Here is a 27,000-nt window from a genome sequence, read left to right as displayed (position 1 = left end):
GCGCGTAGTCATGTGTATTCATCAAAGCTTTTCTGAAAGAGCATGTTTTTGTCAAAATGCATTAAAAAACATATTTTAGGTCAACATTTTATTTGTGAGACATGTTCATGCATAGTGTGACCATTCTGTGTGTATGTGTGTGCTCGTGAATATTGTTCAGTGTGGTGGCAAATCACCGCAGGCGATGATAAGGATGAGGCTTAAGAGGTGGGCTCTCCAAGCCTAATCACTGCACCCATTTCAAAGACGAGGATGCCAATTAAAACTGATAGGGCTCAATATAGGCTTTTGGGGTGCCACAGTGAAGAGCAACACTGCCAAGATGAAAATCAACCCCCCCCCCCCCCCCCCCCCCATCTATGGGTTAGGAGATGAGGTTAGCCAGTCAGTGATCTGAAAGGAGTCTCTGATAAATATGCAGGCTCTATAAGGAGCTGCAGTGGGGGCAAGAGGGACTGACTTGGGGGTCATGGAGAGAACACAGAGATCTGTAAGTCCCCAATCACCGTTTGTGTGTGTCAGTGTATGTCGGAGATCTGAAGGTCTGTGATCTCCACTTCAGAAAGTGGGTGGAAAATTGAGTTAGTGGGTCTTTGATATATATACTCACTGACACTTTTTTAAGTACAGGTACAGATGCATATCTAATGCAACCCTATACAAAGTAAATTCCTCTGTACTTAATAAAGAGATAAAATTTCTTAATATTTCACCCTTTCTTGTGTTTTGATATGGTGAAAAAACATCTTTATAATATTAATGCAAACAGTAGTAGAGTTGACAGTGGTTTCACAGGTATACCTAATAATGTGGCTAGTGAGTGTATATATGAGAGTAATAAATTCATCAGCTATTAATTATGAATATTTATCTGCCACTAAGATCCATATCATACAGCCGTTTTATGTAAGAAGGGAACTGGGTATTCATATTGGTAAAGTTACTGGAGCAGTTTAAAGTTTTGGGAAGAAGTCAGAAATTAAACCATCTAGCCACATAAATGGCATCTATACATGAGGACGACACTGATCTTCATATCTAACCCCCAGGCAAAAGGTGAAAAAGCTTATACCACAAAATGTCAGATAATTATTTTACAGACATGGGAATGAAACATAATCAAACATCAGACATAAAATTAAAGTGACATCAATCACAGAAAAAGGACAGCAGCAGTATGTAAAAAGATGTCATTATAAAGGACATTAATCATAGTAATGGAATGACAATAAAGACAAACCCAAAAGAACGCACATTTTCTTTTTTTTCTTTTTTTTTAATATCAGTGTCTCAACATTTAGGGTTTAGAATCACGAGGAATTGCAAGGAATTATCCCACTGAAGTCAAACACTTAAGCTGTGCGCTTTCCTCCACTGTACAAGTGTTGTAGGTCACGCTCTGCTCAGGCAATTTGTGGCGACGTCCAATATCTTGCAGTGCATGTTTGTGTGCTTGCACAGATGTGTGTGAAGACTAACGCAATCTGACAAGCTGATAACATATTTCATGTCATATCGTTTGACATCATTAACTAATAAAGATTGATTGCCCTTTGTTCCCTGTCAGAGAGTGTTTATCCTATTGCCCTGCTGCTGTTTTAGAGGATTTTTGTGGATATGTGTCTGCAAGAATGAAACAGGCAAAGAGGAGTGTTTCTGAGAAGCTTAAGGCTTTCCAAGCCATAGATCAGATGGTGGTTGGACCCAACCCTCTCCCATGATGCTCTGCAGGCGAAAATCTTTGAAATACTCTAGCCGGTGACTAGAAGACAGAAAGACAAATTTAATATATTATGCATAAAGTAGTGAAATACACATTTATATACATGTAATTTGAAATGACAAAGTTGACTAATGTGACTCTAAAAGGTACAGATTGTGGATTGAACATAAGTACCATTTGATCTACACCTGTTTTACAACTTAAAGGCGCAGTATGCAAAATCTCATCACTAGATGTCAGTAGACTGCAGTTTCCTGTTTCCTTAACCCTCCCAATTCAAGTGCATTATTTATGTTTGCTGTAGGACAAACATGTTTTAATTTGTTTTTGCACGCGCAATATTTTAAAATATTTGGATAATATCAACACGTAGCAATAAATCAGAAAAAAAAAAGAAATTTGCCAAATATTTTTTGCAGTATTTTAGGTTTTTAAAACCCAAGATACCTCAAAAATTCTGGCTGCAGACTACCGTTTAACAAGTTTGAGTGTAGGCTGTCAGTCCGCTGTTTACCTCAGTTTTCAATATGCTGAGTGTCCTAGTCTATTTAACCTGGTGGAGGCTGTAAAACTTTGTGAAAGGAGTGTTATATGAGTCAGTGAACTTTCAGTGAACTTTTCTCTTGGTAAGTGGTGCTGTTGTTGCCAGTTAGCTGCTGTAACCGGCATTAGTGAAACTTGCTTTGAAGTGGATCTAACATTGTTGGACAGATAGCAAATGAACTGTCATACAATATGAGAATGTAATCAACTGGGAAAGCATAATTTTTAGAGCCTACATTAGGTTGATTAATATTAGCTTATAAGGAGAATAACCAGAATAAATAAGCATGTTTATGCATGTTTTGTGTGTTAGAGCACTGATTTCAGTTCGTGAAATGAGACTTCAGTTGAGGACGAAAACAATGAGGTGGAAATGAGGGAGGAGAGAACAGTGGTGAAGAAGGCAGATGAAGAGGAGGAGAAAGCGATAATGAAAATATACATTTGCAAATGTTAAATAGTCCTATGGAGTTTGAAAGAGCTATTTATGACATTTGAATTAATAGTAATACCATGAATATGGACAGTCTCTAGCCACGTATATAACATGTTATTAGGTGGAACGGCGATTTCTATCTTGGCTGCTGTTTTCAAGATGTTGCCATGGCTTCCATAAACTGGCGGCCTCTCCTATTTATTTTGTATGTATTTTCTGAATATTTTAATGAATTAGTGTAAAATTCTTTTTTCTTTTAAATTTCTTACAAAATGACTTACTGTACCTTTAAAAGAATATACAAAAAAAGGTTTGATTTTGCACATGAACCTCTTTTTCTGTCTCAGTGCCTCACGACAGCACCACTATAACATAAAATGTCTGTGCACATGACCTATGGCACATCAAATTTCACTTGTAGAAGTCAGCATACTCACAAGTTAGGCATTTGTCCTTCGGCTATCTCCTCCTTGGGGATGGGATAAAGAGCCTCATATATACGATTCTCTCCTGAGCCATGGATCGCGTAGGAGTTCATCTTGTTGACATTGGGAGGGAAGTATGTCCAAGGGATGAGAGCCTCACCTGTCCATCTGTCTCCAGTGATCTTGGTGTTAAATACCATGGGAAGCTGTTGCTGGAGAGAGAAATCAAAAATGTAAGAAATATCCCATAAACCCAAAAAAACCCTACGAATACCTCCATACGCAGCCTACCAGGAATGCTTGGCCGGCTCCTGACAGTAGTAATATCAGGTGTTGTCCATGTCTAAAGTAAAAACACAGGGAAGACGTGTCATTGTTCCACTGTTTATAAACATATGGCTATATATACATGGGCAGAGCAAGAGCTCAGCTTGGTACTCACGGACAAAACTCGACTTCCAGGTAATTTTCTGTAGTACTATCAAGGAAGAAGGTCTCTACAACTGATGAGATATGGAAAAATGAAGATAAGACTTTTAATCTCACATTAATAAACTGCTTTAACTGTCTTATTAACCTTATCAGCACTTATTTAAAAAAAAAAAAAAGACAAAAAAGTAATAATTAAATTATTCAGGTCATTCATTTTTGACTCAGACTTTAACAGTAACATGCAAAAATAACAATTACATAAACTTTTAAATACAATTATGTGAGCAGCACACTCACTAACCTAGAATCATGCTCTTTATCTACCTAGATCATAATGGGGTTGGTTTCCAATCTATTAAGTAACATTAATGAGACCAAATATGTGGGGCTCATTAAACGGAAATCGAACTTACTTGAGGTCAATTAGAACCAATTGTTATTACTCAGCCTCATTGTGAGGTTTAATTGCTGTGTCGCCATAATAATGATAATGCAGTTACTGTAATGATCCCATAAACAGACAGTCTCTAGTCTCTTCAGCCACAGTAGACTTTATTCATATTATTTCAGCTTGCCAAAGGGCCTAAAATTGCATCCTAGGGACTAAATTACATAATCATAACTGATGGTTCCGTAACTACGGCTACAACAAGCATGGGGACCATAAAAGTAACACATGTACAATACTACAATCTATTACAATAAGCCATAAATGTGACCTTTTTAAAGATAATGAATTTCCGTTGGAATCAGCCTTATGAAGTCTGGAGCTTGTCGGTTATATAATTGCTGTTTCTCATTTGTTAATTATAAGCGTTTAAAAGAATTGTGCTACAATTAGGGAAAGGTCTCTGAAATATTACGCTTCAGCTAGCGGCTGGTTAGCTTTTGTATATAGCAGTTTAATATGAGATGGGCCAAATGGGAACAGATTAAACAAATAAAACATAACATGTTAATTTGTGAGTTTTAGAGGCGCTGGTGAGCAGGTTTGTTTTCCAAACTGAGGTTAAAGAAAATAAGATAACAGTTTCATGGGACTAGTTTCATGTTGTATAAGTATATATGAAATTCATCAATATTCTAATTTAATATAATATGAATAATCATACTGTGCATATATATAACAGAATGCATTTTCCTGTCAATAACAAACATTTAAAAACAGTTGAAATTATGAAACCCAATTAAGCGATTAAAAGGGGATTCTATTTTACATTAATAATTTGCAAATGGGGCTACCTTTGATACATAAACAAATTAAGGGCGTAAGGCTAAAGGTATTTTATAACATATATATATTTTATAATAGGGCTGGGTATCGTCACTGATTTCTATAACTGTTTCAATTCCGATTCGATTCAATTTTGACTCAGTCAGAAATATTATAATTCTGATCATTTATCAGTACATATCCATATTTTTATATCTATGTAGGCAATAAAAGCAAAGCTGACACTTGTGAGACTTCATCAGAGGTGTAAGAATCACAGTAAATGCCTTTGTGTCAAAGTAACTGAGGATAAAACACAGAAAAACATGAAGGAGATTTTCATGGGGTGGCTTTTTATAGCAGATAACCACCTTAAAAATATTCTGCAGTAGAACAAAAATGGAAGAAAACCACAAATCAGCATATAAACATTACCTGATGCTATTGAGGTGAAGCAGAGCAAAGTTACAGAGGTTTTATTAGAGACAGAGCTAAGCGTTTTGTAATGTATTGACAGCAGGTCTTGTCAGAGGTCTTTTTGGAAGAAAAAAAACAAACAGTGGCCGATAGCACTGTAAACAACGATAGACTGATGTGTAATAAGCAAGCGAATAATTCAGAAAATAGAGATTTGTGATGGTAAACTGTTCTTAATGTACACTGAGAGAGGGAGCTGTGCAGGAAGTGTAATTTTATTGTGGTGGAAACAAAACAACCAAGGTAAGATATTTTTCAAACATGAAGCATAGTTTTGATCTTCTTTTGCTGCTGGTTCTGTGAATTTCGGTTGGAGTGACGAAACCGACAGCTTCAGAATCTGTGAGATGTCGACTTTCAGCACCCGACGACATGTCTGTGTGGACGACCCGATGGTCGCGCTTTGTGTTTACATCTTTATGCAGAATCTTTTTACTGGCTCTTTTAACCGTTTGCTGTTTTACCTGTTTGGCGGTTGTTGAAATAGTTTTGTGAGTTTTAAGCTGACATTCTGGCATTTCTGATAAAAAAATATTTATATTTAAAAATTCAGGATATCATGAATTCATATCACATTATTTGAACTAAAATCGATTTGGTTTTTTTTGTTTGTTTTTTTTTTTTTGCACGGACTAAACCCCTAAAAGCTTGTGTCTTGTGTTAAAAGAAAGGTTGCATGGCTATGGAAGCAACAGACCAATCTACCCACCTTCATAATTCCACAGTCCAGGGAAGGCCTGGCTTGGGGGCCCTGCAGGAGCAGCCGGGTCATTGAAGAATGGACCAGACACCTCCACCTTCAGGCCTCCTAACCCAGGAGAGAAGGTGATTTTGAGGGGGTCATGATTTACAGGGTTGCTGTCCCAAGTGTGTTCGATGTCAAACTGCATTTGCGTGCGAGGACTGAAAGAAAGAAAATCACTCAGTCTTAAAATCTGCTGTGTGAGCAGCGACACAGGGAACAAAAAAGCTACAAAACTTACAGAGATTCACAGCATAGCAGAATGTGGAAAAGTGTTATAAACTGCAGTCCACGAGTCACCCCCATGTTTGTCTTCACTGGCTACAGGACAAGAGTGCTCCGAGTGCGCGTGTAATTTCTTTAAATACTCTGCGTTTCACCCTTTGATTCACCCGCAGTTTGTTATCAAATTGTGTAAAACAGAATAATGTTATCAGTAACAAGACAGTAAAATCATTTTCCTGGTAAAGCAAACGTCCGAGGATTACACTTACTTGATAAGATCTGAGAGTAAAACGATAAGCAGAGGACGATATTTTCCAACTCTATGCTGTTTACGTTTTCATGCAATATGTGGTTACATCTGTATGGAAATGTCTATCCAGCAATTTTTAAACCACTATTTGTGACACATTCTGACGAACTAGAAACCATAATCTCTTTTCACGTGATGACGTTATATATCATACCTTAACAAACAACTGAATTCAAACTGTTATATATGCAGAGTTGGCATTATTGACTTCCAAATGTATTCTACATCTGCTTCCTGATTTTTATTTTTTTTAAAGGAACATCCTTTCGCGTTTCTTGTACAGACGGAATGACTTTACGGTTGCACAGCTTCTTTTCCATTGGTCCCCGTTTGTTTACTTCAAAACAAGAGGCGGAAACGAGGATTGAAGTAAAAACATCTATTATGAATTAAAATTTTCAATGCGATGCATTTGCGTATTTTTTTAAGCGCATCCTGTCTCGGAAAATGTGTTTGGTGTTTTGTTGAAGAGATCAAAACACTGAGTTGTTTTGATTAGCTTAGCCGAGATTGATTAGCTGCTTTAGCTAACACGAGCTGCACAAATTTACTACAGGTAGCTAGCTAGTTTGTAGTGAACGTTTCTAGCGGCTTTGTGTCATCTTTACCTGAATTAGTACATTCTTAAACGACAGTTTTCTCTTCGTGTTCCGAAACGTTAACTTGAAAAGAACCCCTAGATTAGTGGTGCCAGGTTTGACAGGCTTTAAGTGTTCGTCTTTAGTTTTGGTAGTGGTGGTCGTTTTTGCCAGTGCAAATTCTTTTGCTTCTCTTTAGACGACATCGTAAGCATGGAGGCAGAACTGGAGTTTTTGCGTGATCAAGGTGAGACGAAACTTGGAAACGACATGCATATTTTTCTGTTACGCCGTTTAATCCATCAGTTTTTGACACTGTTCTATGTTAATTTCTTTTTTAAGCCATAGGTGGTCCCTGTATAAAGATCAATCAATTATATGGCGTGCATTTTTTGGATGTTTACAGTCTTCTGCTTGTGATGATCACTAGAACATCTATGCTTTTTTGTGTAAGTGTCCTCGTTTTTGTGTCATTTCAGTCCGCAGGCTAAATTCTGCTCTCAGCCAGTATCAATATGGGCACGGTGCTCTGTCCACATCTTCTCAGGTACGAAGACATAAGATAAAATGGGTTATGATAACTCTTTATTGTCATTGCACAGTCATACTTGGTACTATAGTACAATGAAATTAGAAACCGTCCCATTTCGGCACTAAGCACAACACAACACAGTAGATTTTTAAAAAGTGCAAAAAAAGTATGACTTAATAAATTAAAGAATGAATGTTTATTGCACATTATTGCCCCCCCCCCCCCAAAAAAAAAAAAAAGTAAAGAGAGATGACCAATCAGGTCAGATGTTAGCATTGACTGGGGCTATTGCCCTGTTGTAAAAGCTGTCCTTGAGTCTGTTTTTTCCGTGGCCTCAGCAACCTGAATCTCCTCCCAGATGGGAGGCAGATTAAACACCCGGTGTCCTGGGTGTGTGCAATTCTGTAGGATGCTGCATACCCTCTTGAGGCAGCAAGTGCTAAGCTTCAGGAATGTAAGAGGATGTCCAGTGATTTTTGGGGCCATATTTAATGACCCTTTGAAGTGCCTTTTTGTGTGCCATTGTGCAGCTAGAGAACCATACAGAGATGCAGTAGGTCACCACACTTTGAATGGAGCAACTGTAGAAGATGATCAGCAGCTCCCACTTAAGGTCCATTTTTCTGAGGGTTCTCAGAAAATGGAGATGCTGTTGGGTCTGCTTTATAACCTCCGAGGTGTTTGAGGTCCATTGGAGTACTGTGTCTATGTGGACACCCAGGACCTTGAAGCTGGATACCATTTCCACGCACTCCCCATTGATGCTGATGGGCTGCAGCTCAGACTTCTTTCTTCTAAAGTTGACTATAGCTGTTTTGTTTTGGTGGTATTGAGGCCCATATTGTTGTCCGCACACCTGTCTGACAGCCTCTCAAACTCAGCTCTGTATGCTGTCTCATTGCCCCCAGAGATGTGCCCCACCACAGTGGTATCATCTATGAACTTATTTACTGCATTGTCTGGGTGGGTACTGACATAGTCATGTGTGTGTACAGTAGAATGATCTTCAACTTAAAAACTTATGCTAGTTTAGCTCATCTAAAATTAATCAAGTATTTGGCATCTTCAATAAAAAAAAATTGTGATTGTTTTTTTTTTTTTTTGAACTGAGAAAAGTAAGTTTTTGATACAATTAACTACTGCTAGCCCTCACCCCTTACATGCCTTATGTTTGTTAGGTTGAGGAGGAAAGACGCACTGAGTCTCCTGTGCCCTGGATCTCAGATAGAGGGTCAGTTCATCAGTTTCATACCACTTTGTAGACACGTTAGAGACACAGCATTCACTAGAGATTCAGCAAGACAGAGTTATGGTGAATACAAAATTTAAAAAAAAAAATTTCCCCCCCAGTACTGAAACATCATTTGTCTGTGTTGCAGTATAATGGCTCCTCTGATAGCTGAGTATGATCGGCACATGGAAGAAATGACTGAACAGCTGCAGAGATATCAGGTAAATCAACAAAACAACATCCTGAAATAATAAAACATCCTTCATCTGAAATGTTTGAATACACAGGCGTGTGGTGGTGGGTGCTTGATGAAGTGATGTGATTTATAGATTTAAGTCCTTGAAATCTATTAAACTGATAATTCAGAAGTCAAAGACTTTGATAGAGGTATCTGGGAAATAAATATCTTAATCCTGAGATTTCTTGGTCATCTGATGCATTAAATATGTCGGGATGTTATCAATGACTCTCAGTGTTCACGTACAGACACAGATGACAGACGTCAAATTGAAGTTGGAGAGGGTTGTCAAGGAAAATGAAAGGTAAAAAAAAATATAAATCCACTCATGTTAATATGTAATAAGTTGGTTGCACAACAGAACATGACAAATGTACTAATATTTTCAATAAGTTAAACCTGTCATAAGATATGGCATTATTCAGTATTGTGTGTGAATTTGTTACTTGAATTATTTTACATTCAGTGGCTGATTGATTTTCTATGACCTACCACAAATCAGGTTGCTGTAATTAGTGCGCTCATTTGTCTAGTAATTAGAGCTTTGATTAGAATTCTGGCATCTTGACCATTTGCATTCCAGCTAAATAATTAACCTTATGAAGGTTGTTCTATTTTATTTAGCACTTAAAACTATGCATGCTGTTAATGTATTTATTTATTTATTTTTGTGACATAACCTCTTAAGTCTGAATACTTTTTCCAGGCTTCATGCAGAGCTGAGAGAGTCTGTTGAGAAGCAGCTTCATGCCCTGCCCACAGCTTCAGGAGTAGAGGGCAGCACGTTGGAAGAAGATGCGGTCATCAAAAATCTCCAAGAACAGGTCCAGCTGTCTGAACAGGTCTGCATAAATGTCCGTTTGATATGTCTAAACATTTGTAGATTAAGACACACTTTTTTTCTTCTTTTTTTTTTTATATAAGAAACACATCGTGTGTGGGGCCTTTCTAGCCTGTGTGTATATCCATCAGCCTGGAGTTTGAAGTCACACATCCATAGGTCTTTTCTGCACTCTTCTGTTCTTAAACACCAGGAATTAGAAGCTGACAAAGTTTTTCAGTACGCTGAAATTTCTACATGTGTTTTCCAAAACTTGAAAGCAAGCACATGGTGTCAAGAAATGCCAATATTTTAAGGAAGGAATTCTTATGGGAATCATCTTAAACTGTAAAGTGTATTAATCTAAATTTGCAACTCGCTCAACCCTGAACATTTGTAGAATTCTTGCTATAAAAAGGAAAGAATTTAGAAAATTCATCCTAACTGTGTTACAGAAGTTTATTCAGTTGCGTCGTGTTGCTGTTTCTTCTATTTTTCAGTCCATTTCAGCTTGATGTGGCTTAAGTCTGTACAGACCTTGTGTCATTAGAAAGACTCCTTGTAGGTCTTTGCTTCAAAGGTTATCTTGCTATAAACTGAATCTGTGACTATCCAACCTGTCTTCCTTTAATACCTGGCTTTTTCTCTTTATCCTGATAAGATTTGACAGTACTGCTTATCAGAGTAGGGTGTAGTCTTAATCATGTATCCAAGGTTGTAGTAACAGTTTGGTCCAGTAAGGTTAATTGTGATCATTTAAGTTCTTTTCTGCATAAAAGCTGTAAGTTAACAAATTCCTTAATTCCTGAAATTTGTTTGTGACCAGCACGGTGGCACAGTGGTTAGCACTGTTGCCGCACAGCAAGAAGGTCCTGAGTTCAATTCCACCATCAGGCCGGGGTCTTTCTGTGAGGAGTTTGCATGTTCTCCCCGTGTTTGCGTGGGTTCTCTCCGGGTACTCCGGCTTCCTCCCACCGTCCAAAGACATGCACTTAGTGGGGATAGGTTAATTGGTTAATCCAAATTGCCCATAGGTGTGAATGTGAGTGCGAATGGTTGTCTGTCTCTGTGTGTTGGCCCTGCGACAGACTGGCGACCTATCCAGGGTGTACCCCGCCTCTCGCCCTATGACAGCTGGGATAGGCTCCAGCGCCCCCCGCGACCCTGAACAGGATAAGCGGACGCGAATGGATGGATGGATGTTTGTGACCATCCCCCCGGGTCCAAGTGTAGCCTAATTCGCAGTGTGGTTGTAAGCAATCTAAGATCAAAAGAAACTACATTTTTAGAGCTACAGTGTTTAGTTGATTGTTTGATTAAATGCTAAATGGGAAGTTAATCGGCACCAATTTGCAGGTATCCGTAAAAAACTCTTACTTCTTAGCTGATGCTTTTTCAGCGTCAGGGTATGCCAGTTGTTTTTTTTTTGCCTACTGTATGAGAGCTACAAAGATGTATTAGGGTTTTGTCTGTTCATTCACTGACCAACTAAAAGCCATATTCGCCTCGAATACAGGTTAAACTAAATATTCAGGTGATCGACTTAAAAATGTAATATTATAACAATAATAAAGCTTTCTCTCTTTTTGTTAAGTAGCACTCAGAATAAATGTTTGTGAAGCTGAAATGTATTAATGGGTATGTTTATTTTGTATGGACACTAAAACCGCAACAGGGCCTTGGCTGAGCTGAAGTGCAGCTGGAATTTAGCTGGATGCTGTGAACATTCATCGTGACTGGAAGTTAGATCAGACGATCAATATTATTTTGACCTCTGTGGATTCAGTGGAGAGCACAAGGAAACAGCCACTCTGGCTTTGTCAGAATTGCTTTCTGACAGTTAAACATTTGTACCGTCTGTGTATTCTTTTTTTTTTTTTTTTTTTACATATGCAACATTGGGAAATGATACATAATTCTTTTTGAGTAGTGAGTTCACACGTTTGCACTAATAACTGAAGACAGCAAAGCCTTTCCCAGCGGCTCCACACACTCTTTTAATGAAGCTGTCATTTTTGCACTTTTTAATAATTCTGAACAAAACCCAGGTCATTTTTTGGATTCAGTGGTGATTTGTTATCCCGCTAACAAGATGCAACACACGTTATTTAGAAACCATTAGTCGTCTTTGAGGGAGAAGAGTTGTTTTTTGTGTCTGGAGTAATGATCTCTTGTGAATGCAGAAAGATGTTTGGTATTCTTCTTCCAACTCCTAGTAAGAAAGTTAACTCTGTGTCAAAATGTGGGTGGATATTGTTTGCTGTACGTGTTCAGGAGCGGATGCAGGCCATGGAACTGTGGCAGACCACAGCCCAGGAGCTGGATCGCCTCCAGCAGGTCTACCAGAAGACAATCTCTGAAGGACAAATCCATGACTCCCAGAGACAGCAGCTCAAGGTTAGAGATGGACCGATCCGATATTACGTATCGGTATCGGTCCGATACTGACCTAAATTACTGGATCGGATATCGGAGAAAAATAAAAAATGTAATCCGATCCATTAAATATCACGAAAGCACCTCACAAAACCTGCAACACGCCGTAACTCGCCTCAGAACGTTAGCACTCGGAGCAGTATGCATCACGTGATAGAGCGGCTGTGGCATGCGGGACCTGTCGGTGGTCTGGATAGCATGTGGAGCTTCGCTAGCTACCCGGCATTTCATCTCCGACAAAGTTATCCCCGAGAGAAGTAAAGCAAGTGTGTAAGTCCATCTCTGAATGTTTGTAAAGCATTCCTGTGTTAAGCTTAACAAGCGATATATGGAGCGACTGCCTCTTCTTGCTGCTACTTCAATCATGAAACTGATCAATGATCAGCTGATCGGCTTTTCTGTCGCGAGTCCGTGTCTCTAGTTTGCTTTTGGCCCACTTTGCACCAGAAAGAGGAAACCAGCGGCTAAACAACAGCAGCACGTTTAAGCTTGATCAGCTGTTGTTAGAATGTATTTAATATTACTTTCTACTCCAGGATCTTTTTCTACGTAGCTGACGCTGGTAGCTGTGCAGGGGCGGATCTAGCAAAGTTTAGCCAGGGGGGCCGATAGGGCATTAACAGGGAAAAGGGGGCACAAAGACATACTTTTCTTTCTTATTCTCATTTAAAATGTCTTGTTTTTAATAATTAATTATCTGACACCCAAAGTTTTAATCTGATGTAAAATGAATAGAAGTCAATTACTGTATATAGTAACTATTAAGTCTAATATATATACCCTAGTAAGCTATAGTACTTTTTCCTTTGGGAAGGTACCATCTGTGCAGTCTGCAATTTTGTTGAAGAAAGCTGTTGAATCTATTTAATATTTCTTGAAAAATAATTGATTTCTGTGCATTTTTTTTCACACTGCATCAAATTAAGGTTGATTACGTCGATTAAGCATCATGAGGTGGAGCGTGAGGGGTGGTTCCCTATTTTCTATTTATTTATTTTTGTTGTTGCTGGGAGTTGGAACCCTATTAGTTAGGTTGCTTAATATTTATGCTAAGTACTCTTTAAAATACCAGAATAGGGAGGATGGTGTAGGTTTAAGTTTATTAGATTGATCAGTATTGCTGAACTATGAAATATTCTCTTTTGCATACAGGTATAACAGAATAGCTTTAGTGTAGTTGTTGTTTTAAACTTGAGTATGAACTTATACAAAATGCAGCAAGATATTTAAAAAACAGTTTTGTTGATTAAAAAACACTATATCGGATTCATATCGGTATCGGCAGATATCCAAATTTATGATATCGGTATCGGACATAAAAAAGTGGTATCGTGCCATCTCTACTCAAGGTTCAGTATTCTGAAATGGAAATGCAAAGCCAGAACTTGATTAGAACAATAACCTCTCACCGCTAGATGGCGCTATTATCATTGTAATCAAGTTAATTAGAGCACTTTGGCCTTAGTTAATGTGGGATATAAGGATGAGGTAATTACTGTTAGTTAACTTGACATGAATGCCCCTTTTTTCATCACAGGATCAGCTTGTTCACTTTCAGCAGCACACATACAAACTCCAAGCGGCCAATCAGAAACTGGAATCGGTAAGTGACGGTTAATTAAAAGTGTGTTAAATTGCTGCCTCCCAATTAGCCACGGTATTGAAATGTTATGCACTTCTCTGAAATTGACCCTGCTCTAATAATTAATCTTTTAACTAAGCGAATTGGTTTTCTAAATCACTCCTGTAGTCACCCAGAACTGTCAGGCTGTATAATTGACTGTCAGCTCACCTGGTAATCCTCTAACTAGATTCTTTTTAAGTCGTACTCTCTGCTCTCCCTCTGCCGCTCTCTCTCTATCCTACAGTCACAGATAATTCAGCACTAGAGATTATTTATTTATTTAGAGACACGACTGACCTGTATTTGGGCTTAACCTTGCTCGGAGATTAAGGAGTACAAAATATTGTGGATTTTTTTTATTCACACAAAAACTTGTGAACGCACATACACACACGCCAGATGCTTGGTCACAATACACTGTATAAAGAGATTGTATAGTAATACTATATCCCTCTAATGCATTTTTAATGGGAAGGCAAGCTTTAGGCTCTCCCCCCTCTGACTGTTCATGCAAGCAGCCTGTTTCTTTCACAGCATGGAGAGTGACTGGCTTTGTAGTAATCACTGACAGAGACACCTCGGGGTTTAATGTAAAAGGACACTGAAAAATGTATTAGAGACAAGGTTGATTTGGATGTTGTTAATGTTGGAGCTGTGTTTGCAATCATGCCACACAAATGGCAGTCGTGTCTCTCTTGCCACACACAGACAAACCAGCAGTTCCTGAAGACAGTGACAGAGCAGAGCACGGAGATGGAGGAGCTACACAGCCAGCTCAGGTAACAGGCTACTGGCTGCCATCAGAGGTCATGTTCTGTTAGTGTGTAACTACTACACAACATGCTACACTGGACTGAAAATCACCTTCTCCCATGTCCTGTAACTTTGTGTAAATTGAAGTTGTTTCATAAATGGAGGTTATATTTGAGGAAGAGCAGTGTGAAGTAAAAGTCTCAAAGTGTCCAATAACACGACATCTCTACCCCTGAGTTCTTTTAAGTCTTAAAGTTTAAATGTATGTTTTAAGCTGTGAGCTTGATATTTGCCAAAAAGACATCTTTTCAACTGACATTTAGCAAAAATGAAGAAAATGAGTTTTTTTTTGTTTTGTTTTCTCTTGTTTTTTTTTTAATTGTCCAAATATATTTTTCAGTAACCCAGACAGGCTGCTATAAATTCTAGCTGACAGTTAATTTGCTATTTAATTTGTGTGGGGGTTTTTTTTCTCCTTTCTCTGTCCTTATGTAGGCAAGCCAAAGCTGAATTGAGGACAGCCACAGCCAAAGTGGATGAAATGACCAAGCTGTTGCAGAATCTCCAGGAACAGATGCAGAGACGGGTTAGAAAAAAAGAAAATATAAATACATATATTTGCCTAATTCATGAATATTCATGAAAAAAGACCAATACTTTACTTGTTTCAGGAGCATGAAAGGACTCTTGATTTGATCAGTTATAGTTGAGATGCTGAAAATATTGCACTCTGCATAGTTTTTTTTTTTCTTAATCCCTCAAACTAAAGCTGGAATTCTGCATTTTGTACTTTTTTCCCTTTTTTTTCAACATAAGTTGTGTGTGACAAGTTAAAAAATGTCAGCCTATCTGTTTTAATAATCTGAAATTAGATTCCTGCATACTTACAACTCTATTTTGAAAGACAGATACAGTTATGGCCCTACGTTTAGACAGTGTGTCTTTGCTTTGATTTTAAATTTTAAATCAAACGCTGCAGACTTTCAGCTTTAATTCAAGGCTTTTAAAAAAAATACTGCAATAACTGTTTGAACTGAATTACTGACAATTTTATATATAGTTGCACAAATGTCTAATGCCTGATTATTACATGAAAAGTTAAGTTAATTCCAACTGTTGAACTTGAAGAATAGCATCTAACCAAGTCAAGAGGATTCTCAAACAGGTACATAGGCATGTCACTGTCAAAGTCTATGATCAAGAGGAAGACGGTAAATACAGAGGGTTTACAATAAGCTGCAGACAACTGGTTACACTAAAGTATAGGAAGCCCACATTAGTCTAAGAAAACATTTAAAAGAGCCTGCTAGGTTCTGAAAATAATGTTTAGACAGATGAAACTAAGATTAACTTGCGCCAGAATGATGAAAGGGTAAAGTATGACGGAGGGAAAAAAAACGCCTCATGAGCAGAAGCATCTCTCAAACACCGTGGAAACTTGATCACAAGTGAGTTAGGGATGTTGTTATTGCTGATACAGTGTTGAATGAACAGAGAAATCCTCTTTCTGGATCGTGCTTCACTGTGCTAATGGATAATGATACAAAGCCCACTGCGAAAGTAACAAAAATTGAGTGTTCTTTAATGGCCTAGTCAGTCACTTGATCTCAACCCAACAAAGTTACTGATGAAAAAACAGAAAATGACATAAACTGAAGGCAGCTGCAGCAAGGGCCTAGCAGAGCATCTCAAGGGAGGAAATGCAGCATTTGATAATGTCCATGAATATTGACTTCAGATGGTCATTAACTCCAAATGATTTTCATTCAAGTACAAAAAAACCCTCCATTTTTTTTAAATTTAAAATTGTTAGTTTATCCAATGACTTTACTAAAGTGTAATTCAGTCACATCTTGATCTTTTTGGATGGAGGCAAAATTAAAAAAAAAAATGGTGTCCTTGTCCCAAACTCTGGACCTAACTGTATGCATATGTGTTTAGGAAGAGGACATGGGTGAAGCACGGGGCCGTGAACACGCAGCAGACAGACGACTGCAGCAGCTTCAGGCAGCCCTGAGCCAGCTGGAGACCAGGTCAGCCCATGTTAAACTGTTGGCTTTCACTTGCTGGCTGTCAGCTAAGATGGAACAGTGGTTGAGATTAGGAAAGCACTGCCAGCGTATTGATCTAATAGAAAGTCATGGAATTTTACATCAGTGCTTCAGTGTTTATGGGGTCAAGCAATAGTTTTCTGACTTTCTTTCTGCTGCTGGGTATCCTTTCTTTTCTGCAATCCCAGGCTAAAAGCTGCATCACAGGAGGCAGAGGCAGTTCGCAGAGAACAAACTGTGTGGGAGCGAAAGGTGGGGGAACTCCAGGCACGTTGCACCACTCTCGAAGAGGAGAAGTATGAAGCCCTGTCTAAAGTTCGAGAGAGCGTTCAAGTGGCCGAAGAAGCCACATTGCACAAAGACCAGGTAAATGCAGTTACTTTGGACCTTTCAGTGTTTTATCGCGTTTGTTTTAAATGGCAGAGTCGTCTTTTTGACATATTCGACTGCATCTTCTAAATAGTTTTCAGATCTCTCCTCAATTGCCTATTTGTATCTGCCTTTACTTTTCACTTCAGGCCCTGTTAAGAGAGAAGCAGAAAACAGAAGAGCTGGAAAAGACAAAGGAAGCAATCAAGCAGTTGATCTATGATGCTGCAGTCCGCACCAAGAAGGAGGTACACGGTTACTAAATAGCTAGATGAATGCTTCTCCTAAAAATACACTCATGTAATTTGATTCGTGTGTGACTAAAGTCTACTTTGAAGCAAGTCGCATCATTACTTAAAAGCAATAGATGACATCAGGGTATTTGCTGCCAAATCTGTATGCTTTCTTTCGAAAATGGCAATTCTGAAAATGAAAGAAAACCAAAGTTTTTGATTCATAATTAGTTTTACAAGGAGAAGTGCAACCTCCAACTGTACCTTGTGCTTAGCCATACTTTTTTTTTTTTTAACATATGAGGCACTAAGCTGAAAGCAAAGCCCTGCTCTTTACCCTGTGTAACCCTGGAGACATGGTGATTAATGCTCTGTTAATGGATCTTTTTCATCAAGGCCTTCAACTGTTTAATCCTATTAATGTAAAATGGTATGACTGAAGCACTAGCTGTCATCTTAGTCTCTTGCTGGCCCTCAACATGGGATGATATTCTAGAGATTAAATGGTGATGCTTTTAGACTTTTTCCAAATCATGGGGCTTTGCCTTTAACATGCCTTTGCTTACCTAGCTTACAGGTAATTTTGTCATTGAAGACAGTTTAAGTTTAAATATTTTAGTCAAAGTGGGTCAATGTTTTTTTTTTTTTTTACCTTAATCTACTCTGTCCCTCATTCTCATTTAAGGCAGTTCAGTCTTAAGATAAGGTCATGTAATGAAGAATTACTTACAGTTGAGAGTCAGACCTCAGACTTACCTGAAGGCATGAGAGCCACTCGAACTGATAAGTGTGAGGGAAGAAATTTTCAAAAATGGAGGCCAGAGATTACAATTAAACTGTATTCACAGTCAGCTTGCATGTAATCTGTTTTTTGACAGTTTGCAGTATTGTTTTTATGTGTCTTTAATATGCAAGTGCATTATATACTTGCATCAGGAAGGATGTATATGCAGGTGACACAAAGAAATGTCCATAGTTTAAGGCTATTGTTCTTGATTATGTAGTGAAGAATATCAGTTTAACAAAAGCAAGCAGGTAACACAAATGTAAACAATGGCCTGATGGTCCTTTAAATGTCTGTGAAGAAGAAAATGCTTTTGATAATTTTCACTTTAACTTTCTCACTTGAGATTTTGATGGGGATGGCATTTGTATTCAATACTTTTAGTGACTTGTCAGGAAGTAAGGCTGTGATGACTTAGCAAGATTTAGCATATTCACTGAATTACAAGGAAAGCACATAATATCATAGTAGCGGCAACACTATAAAGTGTAATTAAGAATTTGCAGCGATTGCTTCTTTTTTGGTTGCTATAGTTATTGTTTTTTCTGTTTGTTTTATGACCTTTGTCTCATTATTATCTGTTGTTTCATATATACATAAATCAAGTCAGTAAATACATCACTATGTTGCTGCTTGATGTTTATTTTCATCTTGACTTTTTATGGTTTCAATCTTCAGCAAATCTAGTTTGATTTCAGTGTACTAATGTATATGACTATATTGTTCACGCATTGACACTTCTTCCTTAAGTTACCAAGTGTGCTATTGAAAAGTTAAAATAGGAGTAGTCAAAGCAAAAGTCTAAACACAGACTGCTTTTCCTTATATCTGCACTTAACTCAGATGGTTAAGTTCAGGAGTTAAGCCTTTTTGTGACCATTAAAAGTCAGTCTAAGGGGAAGGAAAAGCAAAGGAGCTAAACTCCCCATATTTGAGCTTAATGACTTTATCTTTTAACAGGTGGGAAATGTTCGTAAACAGTGCAATGTTCAAATCCACCGTATGGCAGAGGAGCTGTCTGCACTGCAGCTGGTAAGAAATTGTCCAACTAAGAGGGCAAACTCATTTCAAAATCACCATAAATCCTTTTATAGCGTCTACCTGTCCACTCATTTCTGTCTCCTACCAACATTTTTTCCTGTCTCCTCTTCTTTCCGACTCTGTCTAGGAGTGTTCAGATAAAGAGTCTCAGATTGAAAGGTCCCTACGAGAGAGAAAAGCTGTAGAGGAGGAGCTGGAGAAGGTATCTGAATTTATCAGGGGAAATGCAGGAAAGACACTGCAAAAAGTTGTTCCAGTGTTTTGATGATGTTTGATTATGTGGTTTTGTGAATGTGCTGAGGCACTGCTGATCATTTTAATAGTCTGCTGTGTTTCGTGTCAGGTATATAAGGAAGGCAGGGCAGAGCCAGAGTTCAGGAAGATTGATGCCCTTCATCAGAGGTGTCTAGATGCTGAGAGGCAGAGGGAAGACATAAGTCTCACTCTGCAAAGCACGCAGAACAAACTTAAAACGATGGAGATGGAGTAAGTGCACTATAGATTTGCTCTTCGTTATTTGATCCGTAAGTATTCTGCGCATCAGGTTTAGTGCTCTGCTTTTACTTTGCTCATTATTTCTTCCAATCTTTTACCCGTAGGTATAGCGAGGAGCTGTCACGATGCCAGGAAGAAGTGCGACGCCTGCAGAGCTCTCTGGCTTCAGCCCGCAATGACTGCATCGATGTCAGCGAAGAGCGGCTGCAACTGCAGCAGGAGAACTTTCAGCTCCGCAAGGAGATGGATGAGTTGCGCAAAGCCACCCTGCAAGTCCAGAATAAGGCCAAGCAACAGGTAAATGGGAAGGATGAGAATCGATAATGATTAATAATCCAAATTTGGGAAATTTGGGCTTCCTATGTGTCTTGGAGTTCCCATAATGCATTCTAATAATAACGATAACAAATTGCAACCCTGCCTAATAAATTACCGCATTTAAGAAAAAAAAATCAAGGGTTAATTAATTAAAAGTTTTTCTAGCCTCATGACATTGTCTGGGATAATTTCTGAGGTATGTGTAAAATCTGTGAAATGGTCCTTTAAATAAAGTGGAATAATAAAGTGTTATATTTTTGATTAACTGCTGAAAAGCCATTGTCAGTAGTAGGATAGCTAGATATATAGCATAAAACAGGGTTTACACACAAGTGATAATGTACCATTACATAATTTATTTGACCATTTAAAAAGAGTTTGAAACTTTATATAACCTCATCCCTTCAGGTATCTAAGTTGGAGCAAGAGTACAGCTTGAAGGAGCAAGAACTGGATGCACGAGTGAGGGAGCTGGAGGAAAGCAGTCGAAGTTCTAGCGCTGATCTCACTCGACTTCTTACAGCTCAGCAGAAAAATACACAGCGATGGAAGGAAGAGGCCAAGAACCTGGTCCACGCATTTGAGACTAAAATCACGACCCTTAAGTAAGACTTTTGAAATTGTATTTTTAAGATTACTAATGCAAGGACAGAAGGGCACAAAAAGAGATGTGCTTTTAAACTAAAGGGTTACAACTTCACAACTTAAATGCCAGATGACTTACAAGAAAACATGACTTTGTACAGGACTCTGTCCAGTCCTGTACAAAACAAAGTACACTCTTATTGATTCAATAGGAAATAAAAGGGAAATAGCAGCCACGTGCTGGTTGTCAAGTACACTTGATTAACTGATCAGCAAGTGTGACCACCTATATAAAAGCAGACGTTTGCTCAGGTTGGTGGTCAGGTGTGCCTTAACATAATATAACAGTCTTCCAAGGAGTGGATGCCTTGGCAAGTTCACCTGAGCTCAAACCATCAGAAAAATTGGAATTTAAAAAAAAAAGAAGAAATAAAAAGTAACACAAGAGCTACAACTCAAACTCTGCAGGCCCTAGTTAGCATGGCACATGTTAAAGTTCATGAGAATATAATTAGAAATAGAATGAAAAAGTAGTGCTTGTTTGTTAAGGTTTCCTGAAGAAAGCCTCTTCCGTGGACACTTCTAGGACTGTGTATTCCTGTGAAACCTTTTTTCACATGACTAACTTACAAACTCTTCTACACTGACAACTGTGAGTGTGACTTGACTGGGTAATTACTATGTGCTTGTGCACCTCAGGAGTTGTTGCCTGACACTCTTTCATTCCTCACACAAAACTAAAGCGATTAGTTCCCATAATGCTTTAGGGTGTTGAGGTATATTACCTATATTTGTTTACATTTTAGCATGGTTCAATGAAAATTAGGTATTCTTCCACTTTTATATAGATGTACTGACATCTGTTACAGAATTCCTGTGTCACTAACATTTTAAAAGATATTTGCAAGCAACTATTTGATAAATAGCAATAAATCTGCTTAAAATGTGAGAGAAACAAACACAGGTGTAACATCCTGTGAGGCATAGGTCATGCTGAATTTAAAACTGTGCATTCTTTGTGTTCAGCATTGGCAGAGTTATGACTCAGATGGGAGCTTGAGTACCTTAATTGCTTCCATGAACTGTAGGTCATTGCTGGTGCCGCTATTGACCACGCTGATAAATGGGCCAAATGGGCAGGTCGAAACTCAATAACTGAGCTAAAGTTGGTTTCGAAACATCGGTGTGCAGCTGACCCTTTCACCTTACACAGCATACTTTGCCTGTATCTCTGGCTGCTTTCATTCTTTTTCATTTTTTAAAACAACCCACTGTAGAAAAATTTGAAACAGTGGGTTGTTTTAAAAAATGAAAAAGAATGAAATTGGAAAAAGAAATATTTAATACAGCAGTCTACAAAATGAAATAAAAAGTTTTAATTAAATGTAAAGAAATATTCTCAGTCTGACACTTTACAGTTTTATCTGTAACAGTGAAACAAAGTTTAAGTAACAGATACATTTCAACAGCAGCTGAAACAAAAGTTGACTTGGCCCTCACTGACAGATGGTTGGACTCGTCTTTTTAAAATGTTCATTTCAGGGCTGAGCTGAATCGACAGAAGCAGCGTTCACGTGAGCTGGAGGCGCAGCTTCAAACTGACCATGACACAATTTCTGAGGTTTGAGCGACACACAAACACACACTAGAGATTATTGTAAGAGAAAAGTGAAACTGGTCATTTCTCAAATAATTCTTGTATTATATGTGAATGACTTTGTCTTTTTCTTTAAGCCTGTTAATAGGTGTTAGCCTCTGCAGATGTCAGGCCTTCGCAGCAGCTAAGAAAAATGTCAGCGCTCTTTAACAACTCAGTGATTCTAGAAGTTCTAGGAGTTTATGTTGTAGAATTTGCTTTCATCTTATGAGCTCAAACCTGATGTTTGAGAGCAGTTTTTCTCACATAATGCACAGATGCAGCAAGAATAATTTAAAGAATGTACCATGAACTGAAACAGTTTTGGGTTTGTTCAGAAACAAATGAATTGCACTGATGTTGTCAAGATTTTGCATATTTTTAAAATGCAAAGCTTGCATCTGTGAACAGCAGCCTGAAAACAAGTGTGTCTGCGGTAATGGAAAATGATAATTCCACCATATGTTCCTTGGTACTTTAGTACTTAAAAAAAGCAAAAGGTTTAACACTGAGACATTTGTGTTTTACTCCATGTGTAACTAATTGATACATGTTTTGTGCAGTATGAGAAGCAGCTAGCGGAGTATCAAGAGAAGACTAGTCGTCTCCAGAGACGGCTGACGCAAGCGGAACAAAGGGCAACTACTGCTTCACAGCAGGTATGGGTAACTAATCTAGTGTGCTGGTCCCTGTGATGGGCTGCCATCGTGAGAGTCGTGCTAGGAGAAATATGTGTTTTTACTATCCCTTTGTTGTCTGATTGAAAACTGATATTATTTGTGGTTGTGCTCGTTTCATTTTACTTTTTGTTTTGTTTTTTTCTAATAGCTGAATAGGTTGCAATCTCAGCGAAGAAAAACAGCCTCGGTGGATCTAGAGCATGTCTAATGTGGTACAAGAAAGCACTGCTTTCATGTTTTCCATTCTTTTTGTGTACCAATGCTATATGAAAAATGAATTTTTCATTTTGTTATAAAAAATAAAACTAATTTAAAATAATCTTTTTTGTGTGGGTGTGGCGGATTTATTAATAATTAGCTGTGAGAAATTAATATACCGACAAAGATTACTGATTGATTGAATGAAATGTCCAGTCCCAAATTGTCTTCATGGGCTCACAAGTCACTATTATAATTGCATCTGCAGATATTAAATGACAACTCCTTAGGGCAATTTTACAGATGAAATACAAATTCTAATTCCTTCTCAGCAACATATAGATGAGGGGGAAAAGATAACCTAATACATTATCTCAAAAGTGTGTGGACTTCATATCAGTAATTATACAAATATTATATAAACTGTAGTAGAAGTTGCATTTACATTTATCTGTTAAATATTCTGTTTTGCACCCACATATGAATCAAAGCCACTCAAATGTTTCTTGATCTCAGAAACCTTTGGTGTAAAACACAGCAAGGGCACAGTTAACATAACCAATAAAACAAACAAGACGCACTCTGAGAGAGGAAACTTCTGCCAAGTCAGCTCACTCTGGGCAGTATTTACTTTTAAGGGATTAGTATTAAAAATTTTATATATTCATTTTGTTTTCTTTGTTCTTTTTAAAAATACTTTAACATTTTTGTAGTGCATTAAAAATCGGATAAGAGTAGCCTGACAGATAGACATGTACAAGTAGGTCATGGATAATAGTTATTAATTTGTAAGTAACTGGACATAAATAAGTTAAACTTATTATAATATATAAAGTAAATTTCTAAGTAACTAGATATCTCGTTCTCTTGAAAATACTTTTTTTTAAAAGATCTAACACATTTTGGGGTCAACTTGGAAGAAGGGCAGATATGAAATGTTAAAGTGAGATCAGAGGTCTGGATGCAAACTATAATGTGATACTTAGAATCCACATATACCAATCATCATTTTGTAAATGTTGCAATACAAATTTTTAATTTTAAGGATAGTTTTAAGTGGTCATTACATTACAAATCATTTTCTTTATGTTGACAATACACAACACAGAATCGTAGTTTCAGAATCAGAATACTTTATTGATCCCTGGGGGAAATTATTTTTTGTTACAGTGCTCCATTATAAACCAACATTAAGACAAGACAGACAATACACTAACTAAGAATAGTACAATATATACATATATATAAATACATACATAAGTCACTCATAAATAAATAGCTGAAAAAGAAACATGCGTAGCTGTTCTAGGTTATACAGCTTTTTGTCAATTTCCAATGAGTAACTCAATGAATTAACCTTGAAGACCTTGGTGGTTGAATCAGAAACAAAATACTTTATTAATCCCAGATGAAATTTTGTAAGCCAAATTTTAATGGACTGTTAACATGACTACACTATGCCCCTGCAAGGTTTTATCAGAATTCACTAAAATGCTACCAGAAACATAACCTACTTGGCAGATAGGTTCATGGTAATAACTTTAGTGGTGCATACATAGGCAGGTTGGCTATTTCTTCCTGCATTCTACTAAACAGAGCTGTTTTGGCTGCGGAGTCACATTTAGCACTCTATCAGACACGCCAGCTTTCTTTCAGAAAATTAATGTTTATAGGAGAATATACATGGATACAAAAAGGTATTCAAGAAATGCCCTATAGTTACCCCATGTTGATGAAGCACTTCTAATGAGTAACACACGTGTTTACTATGCTGTCTCATGGTACCTCCAAAGATATCCTTATCTTGGGAAGCACAGAGGATGTCCAGGTTGTAATGCGTAGCACTCTTATGCAGGCTATTGTAAAACAGCAGCATTGTTTCAGATTTGTAATTGCGTATCCTTCGTGCCTCTGTGTTTGTTTTTGTGTGAAAGTACTCCTGGATGACAGCATTATCTGTGCGTGTGCAGTAGCATCTTCATGCTTTGTAGTTCGCATCAAGCAGAGGGTGGACAAATTGCTAAGACAGCTGATCCTCTTTAACCAAACATTGGTAAAGGCTATAAAAAAAAGAATAGATTGATCTTTAATTTGGCTCTAAGTGATTCTTGTCTTAGTAGTAAAGGCTTGTATACTTTTTAAATGCAGATGTGCTTTGATTCACATTGACTCTACCCTTAAATGCTAAACAGCAGCTCTCCCTAGTGGCTACAGAAAAAAAACAAAATTGCAAAATATATCCATTTTCAAAGTTCACTGAGTTCAGTAGTTGATGTAATGGAACAGTTCTGTGGTAACAGTGTTCTGTCTTTTTATTAATTTCCAATACATTCTTAATTTTCTGTCTGCTCACATTGTCCCCACTGTCTTCTGTTCCAATCTATTTCTTATCTATTTCTTATTTTCCATCCTTTATTACCTTCTCTCCAGGATGATTGGCTCACATGCCAAAGAAACTGGTTATACCTAGGTATCTTTTTGGCTGAAGACATCAAGAGGCAACTGCCTGCTGAGTCAAATATGTTTCTCAAGGTTGGGAAGTCCTGGAAAGAGATTGTGGCTAAAGTTAATAAGATACCCAATGACCTTAAAGCAGCCACACAGTGTGGTATTTTACCAAACAGAATGCATAGAAATTAGGCATAGGCATGTTAATGCTGAAAGAGAAAGAAACATGAAAACATATGCATTTATGCAAGTGAATATATTGAGACAGCACACATGCCTTGTTGATATCCCAAACAGATCTGTTGGCGACTGTTTAGTGGAAAATGCTCTTTTAATGAGCTACAGAAGTGTCTAGAAGCTTACCTGGAGTCCAAGAGCATCATCTTTCCCAGGATATTCTGCACACATTTGTTTGTTACACACGACAACAGCAGACCTTTACAAAGTACTCTTTTTATATTATTGAAACATTTTCAAACAGCATCTTTTTTGTTTTAACAATCCCATTTCCAAAAGTATCAAAGTGCAAAATGCAAATAAAAACCGATCTTTGTTTATCCTGAGAATTTTTTCTATTTTTATGAGAAAATTAGCACATTTTGAATTTTATTGCAGGAACATGGCTCCAAAAAGTTGAGACCAGGGTAACAGAAAGCTGGGAAAGTAAGTAGTACTAAAATAATATAAAGTATAAAAAATAGCATCTTTAGTTTCTCAGAAGTAAAGAAGTAAATGGAGGAGTCAGCTGAACAGCAAGAACAAGATCCAGGCTATCAACACCTACGCCCTGCCTGTGATCAGGTACCCTGCTGGGATAATAAGCTTGCCAAAGGAGGAGATAAAAGCCACTGACATATTCAATTCAATTTTATTTATATAGCGCCAAATCACAACAAAAGTCGCCTCAAGGAAACACAAGGAAGCTCCTGACCATGCATGGATGGTTTCACCCCAGGTCCAGCACTCTGAGGCTGTATGCTAAGTGGAAGGAAGGAGGCTGGGGACTAGTGAGTTTCAGGACCACAGTCCAGGATGAGGCAACATCCACAAATGCATCAGGAAGATGGCTCCAACCAACTGCGTGCTCAGTGAATATCCCAGGCAGCAGAAATCCAAGAAAGAGGAGGAACCATCATGGAAGGACATGGTATGTATCGCCGGCAGATAGAGGAGGTGGCTGATATCCAGACATCCTTCCGGTAGCTGGATGAAGCTGGACTGAAAGACAGCACAGAGGTACTAATCATGACAGTACATTAGCAAGCTCCGAGCCCAAGATCCATCTACCACACCAGGCAAGACCTCAGGTGCAGCCTGTGTAAAGATGCCCCTGAGACAATCCAGCACATAACAGCAGGGTGCAAGATGATAGCAGGCAAGCCATACATGGAACGCCATATCCAAGTGGCCGGCATAGTATACAG

General features: G+C 38.0%; 2 protein-coding genes across 5 annotated transcripts; one reads left to right on the top strand and one right to left on the bottom strand.

The window, feature by feature from the left end:
• Nucleotides 1-350: 350 nt before the first annotated feature.
• lg6h4orf33 (linkage group 6 C4orf33 homolog) lies at nucleotides 351-7,198 on the bottom strand. 4 transcript variants are annotated; one of them, XM_085460291.1, is made up of 7 exons: nucleotides 6,486-6,674; nucleotides 6,233-6,372; nucleotides 5,959-6,152; nucleotides 3,570-3,630; nucleotides 3,419-3,470; nucleotides 3,140-3,339; nucleotides 351-1,762 (listed from the first exon to the last, which is right to left on the bottom strand). In XM_085460291.1, the coding sequence occupies exons 2-7, from the start codon at nucleotides 6,295-6,297 to the stop codon at nucleotides 1,666-1,668; spliced, it is 669 nt and encodes a 222-aa protein (XP_085316417.1). In that variant the 5' UTR covers nucleotides 6,298-6,372; nucleotides 6,486-6,674; the 3' UTR covers nucleotides 351-1,665. The 4 variants fall into 4 exon arrangements, with proteins under 4 accessions (XP_085316417.1, XP_085316420.1, XP_085316418.1 ...); XM_085460294.1 differs by lacking the exons at nucleotides 6,233-6,372; nucleotides 6,486-6,674 and adding an exon at nucleotides 7,135-7,198; XM_085460292.1 differs by lacking the exons at nucleotides 6,233-6,372; nucleotides 6,486-6,674 and adding an exon at nucleotides 6,681-6,765.
• Nucleotides 6,835-23,249, top strand: sclt1 (sodium channel and clathrin linker 1). The gene is made up of 22 exons (XM_085460290.1): nucleotides 6,835-6,895; nucleotides 7,304-7,351; nucleotides 7,584-7,651; nucleotides 8,815-8,867; nucleotides 9,016-9,088; nucleotides 9,354-9,409; nucleotides 9,812-9,947; nucleotides 12,200-12,322; nucleotides 13,899-13,964; nucleotides 14,694-14,764; nucleotides 15,234-15,324; nucleotides 16,680-16,771; nucleotides 16,978-17,155; nucleotides 17,308-17,406; nucleotides 19,136-19,207; nucleotides 19,344-19,418; nucleotides 19,560-19,702; nucleotides 19,816-20,008; nucleotides 20,438-20,634; nucleotides 22,157-22,235; nucleotides 22,814-22,909; nucleotides 23,079-23,249. The coding sequence occupies exons 2-22, from the start codon at nucleotides 7,318-7,320 to the stop codon at nucleotides 23,136-23,138; spliced, it is 2,055 nt and encodes a 684-aa protein (XP_085316416.1). The 5' UTR covers nucleotides 6,835-6,895; nucleotides 7,304-7,317; the 3' UTR covers nucleotides 23,139-23,249.
• The last annotated feature ends 3,751 nt before the right edge of the window (nucleotides 23,250-27,000 follow it).

The sequence above is a fragment of the Copadichromis virginalis genome, linkage group LG6, assembly GCF_057382275.1.
Source record: "Copadichromis virginalis isolate Kocher_CV1m ecotype Utaka linkage group LG6, C_Virginalis_male_GT1.1, whole genome shotgun sequence".
In the NCBI taxonomy this organism is placed as follows: Eukaryota; Metazoa; Chordata; class Actinopteri; order Cichliformes; family Cichlidae; genus Copadichromis; species Copadichromis virginalis.
Note: the sequence above shows the minus strand (reverse complement) of the source record. Positions and strands in the feature narration are given on the sequence as shown.